The 25,633-nt window shown below is 36.8% G+C and overlaps 1 protein-coding gene across 1 annotated transcript; it reads right to left on the bottom strand.

The window, feature by feature from the left end:
* Positions 1-7: 7 nt before the first annotated feature.
* LOC135078332 (trafficking protein particle complex subunit 8) lies at positions 8-11,270 on the bottom strand. The gene is made up of 19 exons (XM_063973208.1): positions 10,943-11,270; positions 10,702-10,863; positions 10,338-10,626; positions 10,112-10,256; positions 8,908-8,995; positions 8,696-8,787; positions 8,346-8,534; positions 8,087-8,187; positions 7,767-8,015; positions 7,390-7,672; positions 6,714-6,899; positions 4,674-4,838; positions 4,121-4,262; positions 3,710-4,001; positions 3,498-3,633; positions 3,206-3,413; positions 2,582-2,799; positions 959-1,740; positions 8-412 (listed from the first exon to the last, which is right to left on the bottom strand). The coding sequence occupies exons 1-19, from the start codon at positions 11,097-11,099 to the stop codon at positions 154-156; spliced, it is 4,143 nt and encodes a 1,380-aa protein (XP_063829278.1). The 5' UTR covers positions 11,100-11,270; the 3' UTR covers positions 8-153.
* Positions 11,271-25,633: the final 14,363 nt, after the last annotated feature.

Genomic DNA, 25,633 nt, shown 5'->3' with positions numbered 1-25,633 from the left:
TAAAACATTGTTTTCTGATAAGCAATGTAATATAATTCAGAGCATAAATATGTTTATTGGGTACTTAAAAATATAAATAAAATAGTTTATTGCTAATATGAAATCAGAATTATTTAAAACTACATTGTAACTGAAGTTGACGAAAATATAGATTCAAACACGTACTTGCTGGACAACTAATAAAGACGTATTATTTGACATGTGGGTGATAGGCTGCTGGTTATCGGCTCTTAGAGTAGTAATGGAGAAAGCGGATCCTACGAGGTAGGTCCCGGGGGCCGCACACAGCGCGCGTACTTGCACACGCCTAGACTCGAATTTCTCTAGACTAACGCTTACTCCCGTCTTTTTTTCATCGGCATCTAAAGCGTTACTCAATGCACCGGCCCAACCTAATTCTCCGAGAGCCTCTCTGAAAAAAGAAACCAATGTGTTAATTTCATTCAAAGGGTGTAGAAATTGTATGCCTTGAATTTAGCAGCCACCTCATATTCAAAGCTAATGGGGGATTTAGGTAAACAAGAAAAGGCAAACTAGCTTACCCTTGCATGTAATATGAAAATGTTAACAACTTTTAATTATTTTGAAGGCTTTGTTAATAAAAATATTTTTTACTTTGTAAACTTATAAAAAGTGACGTCACCATTACATACAAAAATCATGGCGACGCAACATTTGAACAGGTTTTAGTTAAAATGCCATTTATTACAAAAACCTAAGATTGCTAAAATATTAGCTTCCACCTTAGAAAACTACTAGAATACAAATAAATTATTCTAAGTAACAAGAAGTCAACAATTCAATCAACATATTAAGCAAGACGATAAAATAAGTAGGATGTCCTACTTATTTTATCGTCTTGCTTAATATGTTGATTGAATTGTTGACTTATTGAGTTTTATGAAATAATTTTTCAATAGGGTTATTTACTACTAAGTTTCATGGGATGATCACTTACCTGCTCTGTTGTTTAGACATATCTATGAATACTGTAACTGGAACTCCATAACAATTGACAATATTAATTGTTATTGGCACTAAACACAATTTTCTGTGTTTAAAATCATGTTGAATAGTATCACAGTGCTCTAAGCGGAAAATTACATTATCCTTCCGAACTTTTTGCTTAGGATCTTTCGTGTCCTTTTTGTTATCACCATCGTCGAGCTGCAAGGTTGGTAAATCTATCGAAATTGGATCTTTGTTCCGAGACACTGTTTTTGCAAAACATTCTAGCCACAAGCAATTCTGGCCAAAAGTAGATTTTCCATTAGATTTGTTAGTAGCTTTCCATCGTATAACAAACATCGACTGAATCAATCCTTGCCTTTGTTGTTGAAATTCTTGACTGCCATCTGTGGTATCAAGGTAGGAAGGCTTGAAATCTGTTATAAAGTTATAGCACGACGCAAAATTGGAGTCAAGATTGGTAGAACCAACTTTAAGGCAAGTGTGTTCGACTTTTTCTTCCGGGAGCATTTCAAAAATCCTTCGACCGTTAAAAATGAGATGAAGTCTTTCATGAACAGCCAACGGGTTCACTTTATCCGCGACCTTCGTGAGGCCCGTCAACTTCCATTGTCTGCTCAGTAGTGACGCTTCCAACACTTCTACAACGACATTATCCTCTTTTTCGTTGCATATATTTTTTAACTCAACAGCCAAAAACAAATTCTCAAGAACTTCACCGTCGAACGTTTTTAAGCTTCGGCGGGGCGTAACCGACACCTCCACCGCTTCCTGTGAGCAATCAAAAATGTCACATTAGAAGAGTAAACAAATAATGTTAAATAAATATTCTTGGACATCATACACTGCGCCGTCCAGTAACCCAATCCACGTATTTTGAAACAGTCAAAATGTCGTTGACGTCCTTTTGAAAAACAGTTCTAAATCCGTATTCACATATCATTTCAATAGAACGATTACTCGATAGGATCGCAACTCAGCGATTTGTCATTTTTGACGTTTTCACTGGCATCCGATTAAACCTAACTTCAAAATAGGTAGGATAGGTGAATACCGCGGAGGCACAATCGAATAGGCATAAAAAAGAAATCGAAACAAAATCGGGCGATTAATACGTGAGTATAGATGACCCACGCTGAACTGTCCCACCAAACTCAATGACAGGGGGGCGCTACCATCGTTCAACTATATGGTTTCCCCATGGGTTTCCAACATGGCAAAAATCGGAACCAGCGATCCGGTATTGACGGTGGCGCCCCACTGTCAATGTCATCGATAGGACAGTCCAGTATTTTGGAACTATACGAAAATTGACATTCAAATCGTTTGCATGTCGTTGAAGTTTTGATACGTGAATTGGGCCACAGTTCTAAATTTAAAACAAAGAAATCCCTATCGCACAGTAAATAAATAAATAAATAATAATAATCTTTGGACAATTTCACACAGCGCCAGCTAGCCCCAAAGTAAGCAACTTAATGCTTGTGTTATGGGTGCTAGCTTAACGGATATACTACTTATATACTTTTTTTTTTTTTTAAAGGCACCACGGTAAAGGCACCACGCGCGCTATACGTCGCGCGAAAGTCGGTCACGTAATGTGGCAACTCACGGCGACTTGCAGCCGGAACACGTGTCGCAGCAGGCGGTAGGGGCGCGCGGCGGCGCCGGTCTCGTAGTAGGCCAGCAGGCGGAGCGCGGGCACGGCGGCGCGCGGCCGCAGCAGCAGGCGCAGGCGGCGGCACGCGGCGCGCGCCACCACGCCCGCCGCGCTCGACACGTGCCGCGCGCTCGCCGCTCGCCACGCCGCCGCGCGCGCTGCTCGCTCGTCTGCGAACACATTTTTTTAATGACAATAACGCGATGATAATGCAATTTTAGCTCTACGCACGCTACGCAGTGGCATAATTATGCTGGTCTGAAAGAATTTTTTTGAATAGCAAAAGAACGCAATGACCTCAATGCATTGTCAAGAAATAAAGCAGCGTTTAAATACATTTGAAATACGTGACAACGAATGATCTTTTTCATGTTTTTCAGCTAAAGCCCTAATGAGGATTCGGCAACTTTACGAAATGGCTAAGTGTTATTCTAACTCGAAATTAAATGAAAGTGAAATGAACACCTACAAACGAGTCGCAAACTATAAAAGTGAAGTATCGAGGTCGATTAATTATTCGTGCACTTTAAATACATACATTTCACTAGGATTTGGATTAATTTCTTAAGTTTTTACCATTGAACGGCGGTAGTTCCCGATACTTTTCGTCGTACAGCGCTTTGAAGTTATCGCCTGCATCCTCGGTTATCAGCGAGATGCAGTCCGGGTGCGACACCGCAATGTGTACGTTCTTCATGTCTACTGGACCCACATTTCTTAACTCCACATCTATGATCCTCAACTCGTTACTGATCGCTTCCGGCGACATTTCAGTGAAAGTCATCTGCAACGTCGAAGTAACCATTTTATTTATATGATGTAACATAATCTACTAGTAAAGATATATCACAAAACATTATCTGCCTACCTGTAAACAAGGTGCTTCTGGAATAACTTTGATTTGAAGACGTTTGTCGACACTGTTTTGACTAGTAAGGTCAACTTTTCCTGAGATCATAGTACCATTACCAGTTTCATTGCCTCCTTCGCCAGCATTAATCAATCTGAAATTAAAATTTAAAATTATTACATGTCGTATCAATTTCATATTTTATCATTTGTGTACTACGATTTACTTACTTGTAAGCCAAGCCATGAATATTTATCTGTCCAACGCATAAAGGAGTTATAGTAAACGTCAAAACTTTCTCGCAGTCTCCTTCAAAAAGAACAGACTTGATTTTCTGTCCCACAATGACATTACTCTCTAGCGTACTCCCGGCGGCCACTACTGGCTCATTATTTAGCACTTCATGATCTATGTTCTGATCGTCTTCTGGGTTAGGAATAAATTGCCACAGCAATTCCACATCTTTTAGGATTAACGATATCTTCAGAGGATTTCTCAGAGTGATTGCTATTTGGATTGGCTCTGAAATCAAAATCGGTTTTCATAAGTTATTTTGCTAACTGGCTGACAAGACATTAGTAAACATAGTACGTCACAAAGAGCCATAATTTAATTATAAATAAAATATTTTTGTAACTCACCTCCTTTAGGCACTATAGGATTAGCATCAGTGCCCTCCACATACAGGTCGACCGTTGGTTTAAATATCATAGGCACACTGCCTTGTGCTACCTGTAGCAGCATTTCCTCCAGTTTGTGCCAGTATCGATCATCTTCTCCGGCCTATAGACAAATTAAAGTTAATTAAATATACTTAGATCGCTTTTCAAGGTCTGTGACGCGGCAGTCTACAAGCACAGATTGGATGTGTAAACCAGACCTCCTAGGCAAAGTTAGTATCCGAAATCGCTTTACTTCGGCGTTTTTAATAAGAAGTTGACTGACTGACTTTTCAAAGGTTGGCCTGACGTTGGCAGAATCACTGCATGGTGCTTTACGCGCTTTAGAGCAATAAAAACGTTAATTAAACATTTTTGCATTTAATATTGCACATCAAATCAATTTTCTTTATCTTGCCTCATCATTTTGAAGGTTGAATTTTAATTTAAAAAAAAGGCGAAAGTAAAAAAGGCCAAAAGGACTCCTCGCCGCTCTCGGTCCACTGCTGCCTGAACATGGTGACGTCATACTGACCGGCGCGGCGGCGTCGTGCAGCGCGATAGAGGAGGCGGGCGCGCGGCCGGGCGCGGACAGCGGCGCGGGGCCCACGCACAGCACGGCCGTGGCGCCGCGGGCCAGCAGCGGCAGCGGCAGCGGCGGCAGGCGGGAGCGGAACTCCTCACTGCTCTCGATCCATTGCTGTTCGAATGCAAAGCAATATAATATGAGATCATGAGAAACTTGCATAAAGTTATAAGATTTATGTGTAAAAAAACGTTTTTTTTAATAGCTGCTGATCGTACAGCACAGAAACTTTGGGAACGTTTGGCGGAAAAAAGCGCTTGTAAGCATAATGGCGATGGCTACGGGAGTTTGCGGCGAGGACACATTTTTAACTTCAAATTAATGAGGTTTCATTAAATTTTTTTAGCAGTGAGTGACAGCGTAGTAGCCATTTTGCTTCCAAGCGCTTTTTTCCGCCAAACGCCCCCATCAATGTGGGTGTCAACTGTAACATGTCTATTTGGGTCATTCCATAAAAATCTGTATATTTTCGACGTCATTTTGTCCGTAACTTTTTTAAGATGCTTTTGAATACTTTATTAGTGTAAATTATTGTTTATTAATTAATTATGTTATGTCTAAAAGGGCCAGTCACTTTATGCTTTATTTTAGGAGAAATTATAATTTTCAATTTTTTCATACTACATTACTCCTATATGACTTCTAATAAAATATAAAACTTTTAACCTTAACATTTATAGATAAGTTAATACACATAATGTAGTTGTTTTGTTATTATCACTATATAAAAAACATCATTCCCTAACTAGTAATTTAGTCCCAAGTGCCATTTAAAGCTAGGGCCTGACGCTCTAGGGACTGACGATTTGGAGTAAAACTTAACACAAATGCAGATTAACTTTATATTATAAGATGCTTAATACCATGTGCCGAAAATAGCCAAAAAACTACACGTAAATACTATTAAATTATATACAATTTCCTATTATAATCAATAAAGCTACTCAACTAGGGACTGACGAAGTGACTGGATTAACACATGTTTCGGTAACAACTGGCACGTTTGCACTAATTCAAAAAATGGCTACCGCAAAGCCTGTATGGTCTGAGGATAACTTCGTATCGTACTTTAAACTCAACTAAATGTCATTCACTCTAAATACATATTAAAGCGCAAAATTATAAAATCAGTGCGTGGCGAGGGAATGACGCTAAAAACTGTAGACTCTTTTTCAACTAAAGAAAATCAAATTATTGTTTATTGAAACCGCAAAATATTAATAGAATTTGGTGTAATATACATTTAAATAGATTATTCGTTAATTAAAACAAAGGATAAAGTTGATGTTTTTATAAATGTGGGTACCAAAACACAAACTTTTGGAGTACGGACATGCCTAGGGAATGACGTTTTGGGTCATTCAAAAGGAATTCAAGATGTTTTAAAAATAGTTTCAAAAAATATAAATGGGTGATGAATAAAACACATTGCGAGCTGTTATTTAACAATTTTGGAATAAAATATTAACAAATATTTCATGTGAAATGTGGCGCGGACTAAGAGTTGACATATTTTTGTGGAATGACCCATTTAATGAAAACTTTACAGGTTGTTGGCTGCAGAGTGAAGTGAACTACGCTGACGCATAATGACGATGATTGAATTAACGCCGTATTTTTTTGACTATCAAAACAGTGTGCTCAATAATTATAAAATGTTCTTACCTTTGAAACATACTGGTTTGCATGAATAAAATAAAAATTGTATGCAAGGATGTTTAAAGAAAATAATAATCTTAATCTGTTTTATTTAAATTTACAAAAACAATAAATTGAAGCATGGACATGAACTTCATTTTTTTTTTATTAAAAAAAATACACAATAACTAAAAAATATGGCAAAATGTATAATACTAATCTATTATAGTGTTACTAAATCTAATCTTTAATTAATTAAAAATATGGCAAAACATATAATACTAATATATTACAGTGTACTAAATTACTAATCAAAGCGGCGGATTGGCAGTGTCAATTACTTCCACTAACCTGGTGTGCGAGGATGTACTCGCGCAGGAAGGCGTCCTGCTGGTGCGGCGGCTGGTGGCTGGAAGGCGCGAGCGGCGCGGCCAGCCAGCTCACCGCGTCGCCAGTTAACTTCAGCGCGCCCGCCAGCCGGCCCAGTGCGAACTGCACGTGGTCGGTGGACAGGCGCCAGCCGCTGTTTTGATAAACCTGCGAACGATTAAATGACAGTCTCAATACTAAAGTTTTGTGTTGCAATCGATTTAAAAACCAGTCAATAAGCGTCAAATAGTGACACCCAAAGTAGCCACTCTTGTAGCGGAATTTTGGGCTGACACTGTATAGGTTTGTTCTCGACATAAAAAGAAGAAGTAGCCAAAAAGTTCGGACCACGTCTTTGTTACAATTGGAATAATGTTGAGTTATCAACTAGCCACTTTGAGTGCCACGAAATATTTGACGCTGACGTTACGTCCAGTTACGAGATCTACGGTAACGCATGGCTAGGAAACTAGCCTTGTAGTGGCCTATTTATTTACACTATAAAACAAACGGCGTTTTCATGTGTCCGATATGTCGAAAGTCCAAACCGCGCCCATACTCTCACATCCATAAGAAAATGCACATTACTGTGGCAACAGCTGTGCTGAAGGTATTACAGAGGCGTGGTTTTACGATTGTGTTATAAAAGTAAACATACCTGATATGCTTGCTTATAACACCTATACGCGTGTTTCTTCTGCCCAGCTTTTGAAAATCTATGTCCTGCCAACACCATATGGAATGCATATTTTCTGCACATAGCTTTGGTCCCTGGCCCTGATAAGAAACATAGAGCCGCCTGTTCTAGCAACATAGCACTTCGGAGGTCACTATCCTCAGAAGTCATACGAATGAGCTGTTTCGCAGCTTCCCCAGGGAGTCCTGACCCACCCAAGCACAGAACTGATAATAGTGTTGCCCTTACTGCATACTGAACCATTCTGAAATAAGTATTAAAAATGGTTTAAAGTACACATAGTACATCTGTAGTGTAGTGTAGCAAATAAAATCAATTTAATAGAATTATTATATTACCTGCATGTATTAAGATAAGTTGTTATACTCTCTTCCATATATCCATGTGTTTTTCTATTAGACTCTCCTGACATGAAAGCGCTTATGGCGGCCATCTCAAGGGCTCCGGCATAACAAAGCCATGCACTGTCCGCGTAAAACTCTCTTTTTGCAGTGTGGTAGGCGTCGAATGCTCGCTGCCACTGTCCACACATAAACCAAAGGTCACCTAGTCGCCGTAATTGCAACTCTGGACAGTCATTTGTATATCTGGAAATTCAATATTCTTTAACATTGCAAACAAAAAAACAGGTTTTCGTATTTAAGCTGTAATATCTTACATGACTGTGTTATTTGCAGTAGTATTTCCAGTTTTTCCAGTACCAAACCACCTTTTAGTTGCAGAAAGTAATGACCGGCTTACTCCTTTTCTGTTTGCTACCTGAAAATTAATGTTTAAAATTTTTATAAGACAATTTTAGCTTATTTTAGGTATGTTTATAAAATTACTCTTTCAAAATTCAAAACTACATTCCACATGAGAGATTATACATTAAAAATTGTCTTAATTACAAACCAGAATAAAACAATAATACTTACAACTTCAGAAAGTAGAGAAATCTGTTTTTCTAAATAGGGCAACAATGCTTTTGAAGCATATTCAACCAGGAATTTCTTAATGGCTTCAATGTCATTGGCATTTAAAGCAGCACCATGTACTTCAGATGAGTAATCAATAGCTTTTCCTGTCACACTCATGCTTTCTGAACTACCTGAGAAGGAATGTGTCTAAAAGAGATCATAAATGTTTATTATTATAACAGTTTCATAATGCAGTAGACCACCTGGACAGTGTTTTTAAGATTTATTTATATTAATTAAGCTATATTTAAGGTTAGGGTTGTTAGGAGTGATTAAGTCTAAAGGCGTGTGTCATTTGGATTACCAACCTGTAAACTGTTAGCATTATCATACACATCACTTTCTGTAAGTGGATGTGAAGTATCTTGATTGGAAGATGTCAGGATGTTACTGTCATCAGCTAGAAAAAAACAATTAATTAATTACATAACAAATCATTTCAAGAAATGCTGATGGTTCTTTGTTATTTGCCCTCTTAGATTAATAACACCTTTGCCCTATAGAATGAAGTTTAACTTACATTGTATAGCTGGAACAGACTGGTTTAGAGGTGTCTGGGCTTCCAGTGGTGTAGTAGGAAGATTAGATGTTGCTGATGCCATTTCATTCTAAAAAAAATTCAATGAAAATGTATATGACCAATTACTTCAAATAACTTTTTGACTATTTATAAAGCAATTACAGTAGGGTTTCTGATTTCTCGACCTATTTTTTTTCTCGAGTTTCGGGAATTCTCGAGGCCAAAGTCTCGAGTTTTCTCGGGTCTCGAGTCTTTTAAATAAAACTGTTGAAATCGGTTGAAATTTAATAAAAACACAGGTTTTTTAATCTAATATACCTACTTTTATTGCACAACAGTCAATATTAGAATTTAGTAGGTACCACTTATTTTGGTAAGGAAAGAAACAAAACATAAAATCTTCTTTAATAAATATTAACTAATAATTACAACAAAAGTCATAAAGTCGCGTGTACTTTAAGGATAAATAACAATAATAACAATAAAAATCTGGAGCTACAATTGAATTACTTGTTTTCTAAAAAACACAAGTCCAAATAGCAAAATTACGATAAATAGTTTTTTTTTTCTATATACAAAAAAATATTTTTAATAAATTTCTTTTTTTTATGCATAACAAGGCAGTTATTTGACCACAATCGCACCTGATGTTAAGTGGAAAAGATAACGACTTGAATAAACTTTACGAGGAGGCACGAGTACCTAACCTAACAGACAGTTAACAAATTTTTCAGTCTTTAAATCAGTCAGAGTTAAACATACTTAATAAATAGGTATAGCATCTCGTTGGTGAACATTATTACCACGTTATTACTTTCGATTGAAAATGAAATATTTTATTCAGCGACACAAAACAGCATCAAAAATATGAAACAAAAGTAAAACTAAATAGAGTAGGTAATGTTGATAAATTGAGATCATTACTTGCATTGGAAATCAAATCAGTTAAAAAAAGAGAGATTAGGCCAGTCTAAAAGCAACGTTAGCCTATGAAATAATTAAAAATTTACTTTTGTCTTAGAAAATAGGCTTCAAATTGGAAACTCGAGAATTCTCGAGCTCCGGTAATTTTTTTCTCGTCTCGAATGAAGCCAAATTTCTCGAGTTTTCTCGAGTTCGAGAAAGCTCGAGCAGAAACCCTAAATTACAGTCAAACAGATTATCATAAAACCAAGCAAAACCTTGTGGAAAGATGAAAACATACATTGGTTTCAGTTGTTCTAGTAATATACTGTGCCCAATAATCATTTGTTAAAGTTGGGTCTATGTTGCTCTTAGAATTTATAGACAGCATAAAACAATTGTTAGCACCAAATGTTTGTTTTACAGTTTCAAATACAGCATCAGCCCTGTAAAGATATAAGACACATTTTAAAACAATTAAGTACGTAAAAGTAAAAGATTTAAATATACCATTGTAGTATACATACTTATCCTTAGCCATACTTGAAACATCATGTAGAAGTAGATATGACTTCAAAACTCCATTGTTAAACCATTTAGGTAATTTAGGAGGTGTAACATTCTGAAGTTGAGCATATTGCTGGTTTAATGAATTAAAGCAATCAATTATGTTCTCATCCTGTGTTGAACCAACAATGATACATGACAAAAAATGTTTGGTAAATTCATGATCAGAAGGAAATTGCACTTCAAGATAAGTTTCTCTCCAAGCGTCAAACCATGGAGTTGCTTGGGAAACATCAAATTTTCGCCCATCTAGAAATTAGAATTAAAATTTAGACCATAATAAAGATACTTTAACAGTAAAATGAATTATAGTATTTGTCTCACCTATATCAAGGGAAACGGTTTTATCGTTAAAATTGTGTAAGACAGCGTTGTTCAGCTGTCTTCTTGCTTCAGTTGGTTGTAAAGGTTTCCAGTTCACATCTCTTATGATAAGTTTCCAAGATTTAACACTACATGAACTTCCTCCTGGTTCCCGAAATTGTCCTAAATTTGCATACATTAATGTTATTACATAAATAAAATAATTTCTTTAAAAAAGATTAAGAAAGGGAAATACTTTTACCTTCCCAGTCCAAAGTAGAAAACGGTTGTATTAGTTCTGGAAACGAGAGATTATTTTTGGACACTACGTTTTCCACTTTCGGACTGCATAATACAGCTACAAGGGGCGAAAACGAGCTCTGAATGAATTCCTGAGCTGTTTTTCCAGCCTTAGCCATGATAGCTCTTGAGACTATTGAGTACTCTACAACATTTTATAAACAACACTATTTATTTTCTAGATATATCTGTGACATAAAGCTATTTTTTCCACCTGATACAATCAAAATATTATTTATGAAATTTAAAATACGAAAAATACGGAGTACGAGAATCGCGATAGCACAAAAATGACAAATGTCAATACTGTCAAAGTTGTCAATATCAGACCTGAATGTCTCCAACTTCCTCATTGGCCCTAGAGCAATTCCAAGTATACCATCAACAAAAGCCTAATTAGAGTCATCAAACCTCTCAGTCATTCAATTAGAGCCATTAGAACTTCATAACTATGAGTTGTTTTCTATGTGTAAGCTGAGGACACGTGTCTCCAGCTGACACATCTGTATCTTCGTAAATATTTATGCTACGATAATGTATTATACCTCAAAAATTACAGTCGAATCCAAATAGTAGGCTTTCCACTTTTCAAGACTTTAGCTCAAATACTGTTAAAACCACGATCAAAAAACTATGTGCGAGCTGGAGTACCGTGTCTCCAGCTTACACATCTGTATCTTCGTAAATATTTAAGCTACATCAATGTTTTATATCTCATAAATTAAAGTCGAATAAAAAAACCCGACTTCAATTCTTTCAAAGCTTTATTTCGAACCGTTTTCGAACTACGAACCGATACGTATGTGTAAGCTGGTGACACGTAACACACGGTGGATTATTAAAACCGTATAAGTTAGAGTTGCGTTTTAAAGATCAAATAATTCGTTATAATTAAAGTACACACGAGACATAATTTCAAATCTCTAGGCCTCTTAGTTTCAGAATTAAAAGCCTGTAACGCTTCGTTACACTATTCTTAAAAACTAAAATCGAAATTATTAAAAACAACTATTTTATAATTTAAAAAAAAAGAAAACAATAATATACAATTAAATCAGAAAAATACTAACATTTAATAAATTATAATATTTATAGAAAGAACTGTTTTTGTAAGCAAACTGCGCGATACCATTGTTATTATATCTTTGGAGCGAACGAACGAACGCCGAATGATTCAAGGCGCGGCGAATGCTCGCAGCGATCGCGAATCCATCACTGTGTCTCGCGAAACATCCGTACGCAGACACGTACCACTTTAACTGCAGATTTTTTAAATATAAGGTTTACGAACTCGTGAAGTTTTTACACCTCAGAATCTAATTAAGTCTGTGTACGTCACCCCGATAACGGGTAAGTGTTGCAAATTAATACATGATAATAGTACTTAGTGCTTGGTAAATTTATTGATCACCTACCTGCCAAAAAAATAATTAAATGTACTTCCTATGTATGCACTACATTTAAGTATTTGAAAAGTACATAATAATATCTTAAGGTTTTAGAAAGCAGAATGTTTAATAATAAAATAATAGTCGTTTTTACTTCAATATGATAAATACAAAAGTAAATGTCATGCATACATGACCTTACATGACCTTCAACGGTCGTTGTTAATTATTATGTTAGGAAATTTATCTTTGATTAGATTAAGCTTATTGTAGTAATATTACTATAGTAATGCACTTAGAACTGTAATTCATTAGTGGTAATTTTGTAAGATGTTTGTGACTATTTAATTACATGTTCATTATTTAGTACAAACATCGCATTGTTCTAGTCTAAGGATGATTGTGTATAACTGCCACATCATTAATCACTATTTATTGCCATAATCATTACCATATCCGCTTCTTCTTCTGATCCGCTTGTCTTCACTTCCGGTTGATGTGGCAGTCACACAAATGAAATCAGACTTTTTAAGAAGTGTCCGATTTCCGGAATTCCAGGGATCCAGTACCGGATTTCGATTGCTGCTCCCGGCTCACTCTCCATAATCAGTCTTACGGCGGAGGTGATTGCTGCATTTTTGTCATCGGACTACCCTACGATATCACAACTTCGTGACCCCAACTTCGTGTCAACGCTTCTCCACGGATAAAAGGGCAGTGGTTTTGATTGAGCTTAAGACTGGTGATTCTTCGCGTTGCAATTGTTTATCCACTCCCTGAAGAGTCGTAATTAAACCTTTTTGTTAAATTTAAAATTACTTTTTCATTTCTATATTTTTTATACCTCCCATCTAAAATGGTACGGTACATTGGCGCCCAATAACGAGTATAATTGCAACCGAAGTGTCACTTGTTTTTTTTAGCAATTAATAGTTTTTTCTGGTGTTGGCTTAAACCTAGTATAAGACTGATTATGCTATTAATATGTGTTATCTATGTGTGGTTTTCTGTATGAAACGTCAAATTATTTAAAAAAAAAAACAATGTATATTGTAAGTGGTTCAGAACCTCTTTAATTAAATATTAAAACCACACATTGTATGACAGGTACTTTCACCGAATTAGTACCTTGCTTAAAAATCATTAGTACTTAGAGTAGTTAGATATTACTAGCATTATATAATTTTGCAACACATACCCTTCTTATTTAAGGAAGATGTCGTACCCAATTAAATTCCTTTCTTTACAAAAGACTGAATTAGAGTATGAGGTGGAACTTCGAGGTGGGTCATCTGGCTCAGTTCAAGAGTTACGCAAACAAATTGTAAAGTTTTCCCAACTAAATTCATCGGAGGACATATCTGAATCATATTTAGAACCAAGTGATGATCTGAAACAAGTTAAGGAATCGCTGCTAAAAGCACATAACCTCTTGCTTAACTTAAAATCTAAATTTGAAAAAAATTTGTTTACTAGAACTGAAGCCTTACTAAATCATCTTTATCATCGTATAAACAGGATAAACAATACAACCGAAGTAGCTGATATTTACAAGGTTTGCGTAACTAATTTTAATTCTTATTACAAAGAACTAAATACTTTGAGACCTGCTTCCAGTTCACAAACTAAAGCTACCACCACATCGTGCTCTGACACTGTTGCAGAACAAACTACAATTTCTGTTTCTTGCGGTGAACGTAGCTTATCGGCCGATATCGGAAAACTTAAATATTCAGGCAACAGTTGCGTTCATTCGTTCATACTAAAGGTTGAGGAATTTGTCCAGTCTCGTGGTATATCGTTTGAGAAGATACTCTCGTTGGCTTATGAAATTTTTACAGGTGACGCTCTACACTGGTATCGTTACAATAAAGATAAAGTGAATTCATGGCAAGATCTTTGTATTCTACTCAAACAGGATTTTAGCGCAAGTGATTATGATTACAGACTCGCTGCAGAAATAAGATCCCGTACTCAAGGTGAACAAGAAAATATCACGATATACATATCAATCATGCATGGACTATTTTCAAGACTCAGCAAACCTTTTTCGGAAGAGGAAAAGTTAGAAATTCTTCTCCATAATATTCGTCCTTGCTATGCTAGTACGTTAGCTGCTACACCAAATATTAGGAGCATAGACTCCCTGGTGTCAACCTGCCGTAACTATGAACATGTCTTAGCTAGATTCTCTCACTTTCATGAGCCACCTAGAGTTTCTACTACCACATTAGCTCCCGAGTTTGCTTACAAGAATAAATTCTATGTAAATAGTAATTACAAAAGTGAATTTAAGGGTGAATTTAAAAATAAAACAGAGAACAATAAACAAAACACAAATCAAAAAGAGTTCAAACAAAATAAAAGTGAGTTTGTTAACGCTGTTGATAGATCTTCCTCTGAATACATATTCTGTCCCAGATGTAAAACTAATGACCACTCTCTAAAGAATTGTAAAGAAGAGCGAAAAATCTTTTGTTTTAAGTGTGGAGAGAAGGACTGTCGCACCCCCGAATGCCCTAAATGTAATCCCGTCGATAATCAAAAAAACTAAACGACGTGGATTGCGTGGACAGTGTTTCTAGACACACTTACTCTAACAAAAATTTCAACCCTGGGGACTGGAATCGGTGGTTGAATTTTGTATCTTCGTTTTCTACTTACAACGCGGTCTCGTCAATCCACGTAAATAATGCAAAAAATATGTCCCGACCCTATGTTTCTGTTACAATTAGTAACAATTCTGTTATTGGACTACTTGACACTGGGTCCTCTACCACTATATTGGGTAATGGTGCCCATGTATTCTTTTTAAAATCAGGTTTTAAGCTACACGAATCTGATACCTTTCAGTTTATTGCAGCGGGTGGCGAAAAATTGAACTCAATAGGAACTCTATACCTCCCAATTACCTTTTATGAGCAAACACACATACTGAAAATATATGTGGTTCCGGACTTAAAACACCAACTTATATTAGGTATGGACTTTTGGAGGACGTTTGGTCTTTTTCCTAAACACCTCGACAGTATAGTATACTACAAGGACTCAGACGGTATCTTCACTACTGAACTTCAGTCTGAACCTGAAAACCTATGTTCGTACGTTCACCTCACACCGGAACAAAAATCTACAGCAGACTATATGACATCACTTTTCCGCGAGATATCATATGAAGAGCGTGGCTTAGGCCGTACTACTTTAATAACACATCCAATTGACACTGGGGATGCAACCCCCATTCGCCAGCGCTATTACAGGATGTCACCAGAAAAACAACGCATTTTGGTCGAACAACTTGACGAAATGCTTAAAGATGACGTCGTAGAACCATGCGAGAGTCCGTGGTCATCCCCAGTTCTATTAACTCCGAAGAAAAATGGAGAAATGCGGTTTTGCCTCGACAGTAGGAAATTAAATGCTATAACTAAAAAAGATGCATATAGCCTACCCTATATTGCAGAAATTCTTGACAACCTACGCGACGCAAAATATTTATCTAGCTTAGACCTCTCAAAATCTTTTTGGCAGATTCTGATTCGAGAGGAAGACAGACAAAAGACGGCTTTTTATATTCCTTCACGCGGTACCTATCAATTCAAATCCATGGCTTTTGGTCTCACTAACGCTCCAGCCACCCAACAAAGATTAGTAGACAAACTATTCTACGGGCCAGAATTTGAGCATAGGGTATTCGTATTTATCGATGACGTCATTGTTGTATCTAATAGTTTTGAACAACACATATCTCTCTTAACTCGTGTTTTTGAAAAGCTTAAGATGGCTAACCTCACAATAAACCTTCGAAAAAGCCATTTTTTTAGAAATCAACTTAAATACTTGGGCTACATTGTCGACTCTAATGGCTTGCAGGCGGATCCTGATAAAGTCGAGTCGATAGTTAACTATCCTACTCCCACAAACCGCAAAGAAGTTAGGCGTTTCTTAGGTACTGCCTCCTGGTACAGAAGGTTTATTCCGAATTTCAGTACCTTGGCAAGCCCGTTGAATAAACTCACGACACAAGGCAAAAACGCCCCTCCTTTTATTTGGTCTACAGAAGCCGACCTGGCTTTTAACAAGTTAAAAAAATGTTTGTCAACTACACCAATTCTTTCTTGCCCAGACTATACAAAATCTTTTGAAGTGCATACTGATGCGAGTGATTACGGAATTGGAGCAGTTCTCACTCAAACTCTGGATGGGAAGGAAAGGGTAATTGCTTACATGAGTAAGTCTCTTTCACAACCCGAACGAAATTATAGTGCAACAGAACGCGAAGCATTAGCCGTACTCACTGCAATCGAACATTGGCGTTGCTATTTGGAAAATGGTCTTAAATTCACAGTTTACACAGACCATTCTTCCCTTAAGTGGTTCCTCAACCTTAATAACCCAACTGGAAGATTAGCTCGATGGGGAGTACGACTATCAGCCTATAATTTCGATATAAAACACCGGAAAGGGACAGAGAATCTAGTTCCAGATAGTCTGTCACGCGCAGTTCCGATTACAACTATTGACACAGTATGCGACACCAATAAAACAAGTGATCCCTGGTTTTTGAATATATTAAATGGTTGTAAGACATCACCAACATCATTTTTAAACTATCAAGTTAAAAATGGAAAATTATTTCGATTTTTTAAGTCGCTTAATCCACTCACTCGAGAGTTCGAGTGGAAAGAAGTTGTTCCGTTGGAAGATAGAAATACCATAATAGCTAAAAACCATTCTGAACCTACCTCTGGCCATTTTGGCATTTATAAAACACACAAACGTCTTAGCTTACGATATTTTTGGCCTAATATGCATCAAGATGTTGTAAGTTTCGTGTCTAATTGTGATACTTGTCTCGCTCACAAACACCCTAATCACTCCACACTGGGTACAATGGGTAGACCCAAGGACTGTAATCGACCTTTCCAAATGTTGAGCATAGACTTGGTAGGTCCCTTACCCGTGTCTAGGAAGCAAAACACATTTTTGTTAGTGATTAACTGTTGCTTCTCTAAATATTGCCTGTTATTCCCCATCCGTCGTGCGACATCCGAAATTATCGCAAAAATAATCGAGGAACATGTTTTTCTTATTCACGGAATACCTAGTACCATTCTGATGGACAACGGGCGACAGTTTGTGAGCGTTACAATGAAAAAACTATTTGAAACCTACAATATCCCAAATGTTTTTTATACTCCTCTATATACCCCACAAATAAATACCGTAGAACGCTACAATAAAACCATCATAACAGCAATATCTACTTTTATTGATGCAGATCATAGGGTTTGGGACACTAACATTCCAAAAATTCAATTTGCTCTTAATTCGGCTGTTAACGAAGTGACTGGATTCACACCATCGTTTTTAGTTTTTGGTCGTGAACTTGTAAGTTGTGGTTCCCACTATGTTGACGCAGACTTGGAGAACCATATAGTTTTCACGCCACGTGATAGCTATGCGGAAAACATAGGAGTGCTGCAAAAACTTTTCGATAAAGTGCAGCTCTCACTAATTAAGGCACATTCTCGAAATAGCACTACTTACGATCTTCGCCGCAAAAATGTAGAATTTAATGTTGGTGACATTGTTTGGAAAAGAACGTTTTATCAAAGCGATAAAGACAATAAATTTTCAAAAAAACTAGCTCCTAAATTTATTAAATGTCGTATAATAGCAAAGAAATCGAAATTAGTCTATGATCTTCAAGATATGACAGGTCACAATATAGGGACCTGGCACGTTAAAGATTTTAAGCTAACCTAGTAGTTAGCTGGATTTTCTAAGAAAAATCCTAACCTAAAAAGGGGGGTATGTAACGCTTCGTTACACTATTCTTAAAAACTAAAATCGAAATTATTAAAAACAACTATTTTATAATTTAAAAAAAAAGAAAACAATAATATACAATTAAATCAGAAAAATACTAACATTTAATAAATTATAATATTTATAGAAAGAACTGTTTTTGTAAGCAAACTGCGCGATACCATTGTTATTATATCTTTGGAGCGAACGAACGAACGCCGAATGATTCAAGGCGCGGCGAATGCTCGCAGCGATCGCGAATCCATCACTGTGTCTCGCGAAACATCCGTACGCAGACACGTACCACTTTAACTGCAGATTTTTTAAATATAAGGTTTACGAACTCGTGAAGTTTTTACACCTCAGAATCTAATTAAGTCTGTGTACGTCACCCCGATAACGGGTAAGTGTTGCAAATTAATACATGATAATAGTACTTAGTGCTTGGTAAATTTATTGATCACCTACCTGCCAAAAAAATAATTAAATGTACTTCCTATGTATGCACTACATTTAAGTATTTGAAAAGTACATAATAATATCTTAAGGTTTTAGAAAGCAGAATGTTTAATAATAAAATAATAGTCGTTTTTACTTCAATATGATAAATACAAAAGTAAATGTCATGCATACATGACCTTACATGACCTTCAACGGTCGTTGTTAATTATTATGTTAGGAAATTTATCTTTGATTAGATTAAGCTTATTGTAGTAATATTACTATAGTAATGCACTTAGAACTGTAATTCATTAGTGGTAATTTTGTAAGATGTTTGTGACTATTTAATTACATGTTCATTATTTAGTACAAACATCGCATTGTTCTAGTCTAAGGATGATTGTGTATAACTGCCACATCATTAATCACTATTTATTGCCATAATCATTACCATATCCGCTTCTTCTTCTGATCCGCTTGTCTTCACTTCCGGTTGATGTGGCAGTCACACAAATGAAATCAGACTTTTTAAGAAGTGTCCGATTTCCGGAATTCCAGGGATCCAGTACCGGATTTCGATTGCTGCTCCCGGCTCACTCTCCATAATCAGTCTTACGGCGGAGGTGATTGCTGCATTTTTGTCATCGGACTACCCTACGATATCACAACTTCGTGACCCCAACTTCGTGTCAACGCTTCTCCACGGATAAAAGGGCAGTGGTTTTGATTGAGCTTAAGACTGGTGATTCTTCGCGTTGCAATTGTTTATCCACTCCCTGAAGAGTCGTAATTAAACCTTTTTGTTAAATTTAAAATTACTTTTTCATTTCTATATTTTTTATACCTCCCATCTAAAATGGTACGGTACAAGCCAAAAACTATTTTCCCGCCAAATAATTCAAATAATATGGGTCGACTGCGACGTTGCCGTTCCGTGCGTCCACTAGAGCAGTCGAATTTGAACCTAAAAACTAGTACTGTTTGAATCATTTTTATTTGTAGTTTAAATCATTTAATTTCGATTATAAGAATTTTAGACTAGGAGCCGGCTGATTTCTGTATTGAGTACCTAATAACCTATAAAATATTTTGATAATAAGTTTTTATTTTGATCACAATGTTTTATTTAATCGAGGCAAAAACATTGCATCTATACTAATATTATAAATGTGAAAGTAACTTTGTCTTGCTTTCACGCCTAAACCACTGAACCGATTTTGATGAAATTTGGCATAGAGATGGTTGAGTCCCGGGAAAGGACGTAGGAGGATAGATTTTATCCCAGTTTTTGAAATAATTATGATAAAGATTTTCATCATTATCATATCATCTGAAAATTATAAATAACTTGAAAAAATCGAGTATTCGGGTAGCCCTAGTGATACTCTACCTCTGGGCTTCGGCTTGACAGTACTTTTTGGGAAACCTTGTACAGGTGAACAATGGTGGCGCCCCCTATCAATGTGTTTGGTGGGACAGTTCAGTTTAGTGGGTCTTTTATAGCTGAGGCGGTTCATTGTTCAATACAATCAATTCTTTCCTCTCTATTATTTTAGGTGCCTTATGTACGTATAGATTACGCACATTCTTTTTATATGAACGTAAGGGTGGGATTTAGGGGGTCACAAAACCGGTTTTACCGAAACCGAAAAAAAAACTGTATTCAGACATGGCAAAACCAGGTTATTCTTGGAAATATAATAGCTAGAATGAAATACTAAAATAACAATCAAAAACGTTTTTATTCAGCTTGATTATTATCACAGATCAATTAACATTTTTAATAATTAAGGTAGATACACTATACTAGAAATCCGATGATCTACGTTCTTGTCGGGTATCACTAATGAAATAAAATTCCTACTTCATAAAACTAATTAATCAGGTAAATTATTTATCACAGATCGATCAACTTTTAATAACCTAGGTAGGGTAAGGTGGGGCACAATGTTACACGGGGTACAATGTTACAATGCATATTTCTCCGTCCCTTTCTATTAGTTGTATGATGTTGGTATACACGTTTGTCAAGCTCATAAGAGCTGCTGAACTGAGCCGCTGAACATCATACAACTAATAGAAAGGGACGGAGAAATATGCATTGTAACATTGTACCCCGTGTAACATTGTGCCCCACCTTACCCTATACTTTACTGTGTAGTAGAATACTGGTGATCCACGGTCGGGTCGGGGAGGTTTCCGGCTTTTTTTTTTTGAAGGGACGCGCGCTGGTAGCTGTAGGAGCTTTTCCAGCTTCACCGGGCAGAGTGGCGAGTACAGAAGGTACTCTAGCCGTTTGGCGATCGTCGGTGCGCGTGCCGACGAGGCCGAGTGTGGGCTTCGCGAAGCGAAAGCGAAGACGTTCGCGATCGGGCCGTAGATTCCGGCTACTGGGACCGCAATTAACTGGGACAGTGGCCCCAGTCGCTGGATCGATAAAAATTAAATATTTTTCTTCCAGCGACTAGGTTCACTCATAGATAACTTAAAAAAATATATTATTCAAGCCAAAATCGGTATCGTACTAAAAGAACAATGACCAAAAGTGGTCCAAATGTCCACCACTAATAATAATAATAATAAAGCCCCGCAGGGCAGCTTTGTGGCGAGCTGTTGGTGAGTAGCGACACCACGGGGCCAGTTGTTAATCCGAGTGCTCCCGAGAGTCGGTCAAGACCCTCGTCTTCGGCTTGCCGAAGTGGAATCCGAGAGGGTCTGCAGGACTTTCACCTCTGGCTTGCCTTAACCGGCTGGCCAGAGTGGAGTCGCTAGAGCTATATGCTCCAGGGGTGGAAGTGTTAAAGGGCATAACGCCGCGAGTAACCTCGGAGAAAGCGCAGCACACCTCTCTACACCCCTGAGCTGGCAGACGCCAATGTTGCCCCTCAGTCCGGTCTATACGACTCATGACGCCAGGGGGGGCCCATTTAGTCGCTGGCTAGTCACCGCCTGCCATTTTTTCAGTCAGAGACTATGAACCAGGCAGGTGTCCCGTAGTCTCCATCCATAGCCCAGTAACCAGTCCCTCCATCCTTCATCCATAACCCTAGTCCATTCTTCAATAACTGCAATAGCTCCTGTACACAGGCTGGGGATGGTCTCTGGCTACATCCCATGATATAGTCAGAGACTAGATCCAGCATGTGCACCACTTTCACTTTTGTCGATTATTTTGCGCTTAAAACGGCCTCTACGTGTTGGATCTGTATCCCCACGCAAGCCTTATAAAGGACCGGGCCACTTTAGACCCGTGAGCTCCAAATAATAATAATAATAAATAAATAATAAAAATACTTTATTTTTTCACCAAAAACAAATACAATTTGTTAATTACAAATTAATTATTACATTTGTTGGCGCTATTTAGGTGAACTGGAGCCTAAACTAGGATAATCCTGTATTTCAGGACTCCAGGTCTCTTACCCACGGTACGGGTGTTGAAGTATTTAAGTATTTTATTGTAATGTAAGGATACAAATAATGAAAAATTAGCGAAAAACCAAAATCAAGAGTTCGTAACTAAATATTACTAACGTGTGTGTGTGCGTGTGTGTGTGTGTGTGTGTGCGTGTGTGTGTGTGTGTGTGTGTGTGTGTGTGTGTGTGTGTGCGTGTGTGTGTTGTGTTGTGTATGTGTGTGTGTGAGAGTGTGTAGGGGATGGAGATGAAGGATGTGCCTGAAGGTTATTTTGTGATGTTCGTGTTGAAATTAGTTTAAGACAGTCAAGAGTGATTCCGTCATGATATAATTTGAGTTTAGCAAATAATTTGTTATTATACGTTTGGCTTCAAATAAGGTTTTCGGGTAAAAATTCAGTGTTGAGTTTAATTTTTTGTATAGATAAGGTAAGAGGAGACCTATATTGGCTTATGGTCCATTAAATAGAGATTAACTTTCAGTATGGGACGAAAAATTAATAAACTGTCAGTAAAAAGTTATGACTGTATGAAAAATTGTAGTAGTTTACGCGCTAATCTCAGGAACTACTGGTCCGATTTGAAAAACTCTTTTTGTTATGGATAGCCCATTTATCAACGATGGTTTTAGGTTATATAACATCACCCTACAACCAATAGGGGCGGAGCAGCGACCACCCGACCATAATTCCAATATTGTTGTCTTTCTTCTGAGTTTTTTTTTTCTTTTAGCGAGAATCTAACACGGCACACTAAGCGACATGACATAATATGCATAGATTAATCCGAAATGTGCGATGGATAGAAAATGATATCAAGAACATTAATTTTCAGATGAAAAGGTAAAAACATGACTTTTCATTCAGTCATAACTTTTTACTGACAGCATATTTTTGATTGCGGTTTGGTTATAATGAATCAGTATTTAGTAGACTATTTTACTACAAAGGTGGTGGTTGACATTTGGACCACACTCCATACATTTTTGGTCATTGTCCTTTATGAATGGTCCCAGAAAAGTATTTAATTTTTACTGATCTGGCGATTGGGACCGCGGTCCTAGTTGATTGCGGTCCCAGTTGGCGGAAACCTCGGGTCGGGTATCACTCATCCATCAGAGATTCGTAAATCTAATTAATCTATTTAATTACCACAGATAAATCATATTTTACTAACTAAATCACCTAAAAGTAACCTTTTCATTAGTGTAACCTAAAAGTAAACCAAAGCAGTTCAAAAATCAGCTAAAAGGTTACAAAAGTAACCTTCTGGCAACACTGACTGTTTCTCAATATTGCAGTCAACTGTCATCTTTTTTTTTAATACAAGTTTTACGGCTATGGATATAGATCCTTACGGCCAATTCTGTGCAAATGCTGTGTTTCGTCTATTTTGTGATGTCTTAGTATAGTGATTGTGATTTGTGATGTTAATGTTGTTAATTTTTTTTTTTTTTCAACAAAAGAAGAAGAATTCAATGATGGCTTTCGCGATTGGAAAATCCGCCAGATGGCAATACGTAGACGCGAGGTCCAAATGCTGCGTGATTGGTGGATTTTGACATATCTGTCAATGTCATGCAAAATCTGTTTGTAACCATAGAGCAAAATACAGGGTGGAAACGATAAGTGATCTCACTCGATTATTTCTAAACTATACAAGATATCAATAAACTAGTTATTGATCCTGAAAGTGCTTCATGAGCTCTATCAAACGGTATTAATAATAGGTTACAGAATAAACTGGATCTATCCGAAACTTCAATGTTTCCAGCTTCCATACATTTGGTAGTCACATTATTTTAAAAACTACATTATGATATCGTAAAACTGATTACTGATTCTAAAAGTGCTTCACAAGCTCTATCCAATGGTATCAATAATAGGTTACAGAATAAACTGGATCTAACCAAAAATTCAATGTTTCCTTCTTCCATACATTTAGTACTACCACAGTCATGACACTCATCTCTTGACAATATTATAGCAAGTAAAGCCTAAAACCAATGTTTTTCATTAATAATTTAAAATAAGAATACAATTTACGAGTTTATTTTAAGTATTTACTATTAAATTAAAAAAATTACACTTCTAATATTGTGTGTCTGGCATACATTTAGTATGGAAGCTGGAAACATTGAATTTTCAGATAGATCCAGTTTATTCTGTAACTTATTATTGGTACCGTTTGAAACAGCTCATTAAGCACTTTCAGGATCAGTAACCAGTTTTTTAATATCTGGTATAGTTAAGAAATAATCGAGTGAGATCACTTAACGTTTCCACCCTGTATAGTTGTTGCCCATTTTTGCCACTTGACGTGGCAGAATCGTGGGACTTCACGGTATTTAAATAAAAATTAAAGTGGTTGCGTTTAGAAACGCCACAAATATTTGAGTCTTTGGAAACAAGTTCGTTATTATACTTGTATATTAAAATATAATTTTGTTTTACCTAGCTTTTTCTTATTAATAAAATATAGGTTATTAAGTACTCAATACAGAAATCAGCCGGCTCCTAGTCTAAAATTCTTATAATCGAAATTAAATGATTTAAACTACAAATAAAAATGATTCAAACAGTACTAGTTTTTAGGTTCAAATTCGACTGCTCTAGTGGACGCACGGAACGGCAACGTCGCAGTCGACCCATATTATTTGAATTATTTGGCGGGAAAATAGTTTTTGGCTTTTAATTCTGAAACTAAGAGGCCTAGAGATTTGAAATTATGTCTCGTGAGTACTTTAATTATAACGAATTATTTGATCTTTAAAACGCAACTCTAACTTATACGGTTTTAATAATCCACCGTGTGTTACGTGTCACCAGCTTACACATACGTATCGGTTCGTAGTTCGAAAACGGTTCGAAATAAAGCTTTGAAAGAATTGAAGTCGGGTTTTTTTATTCGACTTTAATTTATGAGATATAAAACATTGATGTAGCTTAAATATTTACGAAGATACAGATGTGTAAGCTGGAGACACGGTACTCCAGCTCGCACATAGTTTTTTGATCGTGGTTTTAACAGTATTTGAGCTAAAGTCTTGAAAAGTGGAAAGCCTACTATTTGGATTCGACTGTAATTTTTGAGGTATAATACATTATCGTAGCATAAATATTTACGAAGATACAGATGTGTCAGCTGGAGACACGTGTCCTCAGCTTACACATAGAAAACAACTCATAGTTATGAAGTTCTAATGGCTCTAATTGAATGACTGAGAGGTTTGATGACTCTAATTAGGCTTTTATTGATGGTATACTTGGAATTGCTCTAGGGCCAATGAGGAAGTTGGAGACATTCAGGTCAATATATTACTTTTATATTACTTTTCTCTATGGTCAATATCATTATCTTTTTTTTTAAGTTTATGTTTTCACGGACTTGGAGCCACAATGAAAATTGAGATGACAATTTATTCAGCTTACAGGATAGGGTTGCTGTATGCGTTACCGCAGCGTAGCGGCCATGGTGACGGTGATCAAGATATTGTGCATTTTGATGTGCATACTGCATTTATGGAAAAGTTAGTGCCTTATATCCTGTAAATGTGCCGCAAATCTAGAATTTGTGCCCAATAAGGTTTAGGATTCC

The sequence above is a fragment of the Ostrinia nubilalis genome, chromosome 1, assembly GCF_963855985.1.
Source record: "Ostrinia nubilalis chromosome 1, ilOstNubi1.1, whole genome shotgun sequence".
Lineage (NCBI taxonomy): Eukaryota > Metazoa > Arthropoda > Insecta > Lepidoptera > Crambidae > Ostrinia > Ostrinia nubilalis.
The sequence above is the reverse complement of the archived record's forward strand: the minus strand, read 5'-3'. Positions and strand labels throughout refer to the sequence as shown.

What these genes read in the sequence shown, in the direction of transcription:
- LOC135078332 (XM_063973208.1), bottom strand. Translation starts at nt 11,099, where the DNA reads ATGGCTAAGGCTGGAAAAACAGCTCAGGAATTCATTCAGAGCTCGTTT. An exon ending in AACCGTTTCCCTTGATATAG is followed by an intron (nt 10,627 to 10,701) that starts GTGAGACAAATA and finishes TCTAATTTCTAG; the next exon opens with ATGGGCGAAAATTTGATGTT. An exon ending in TTTCTCTACTTTCTGAAGTT is followed by an intron (nt 8,188 to 8,345) that starts GTAAGTATTATT and finishes ATTAATTTTCAG; the next exon opens with GTAGCAAACAGAAAAGGAGT.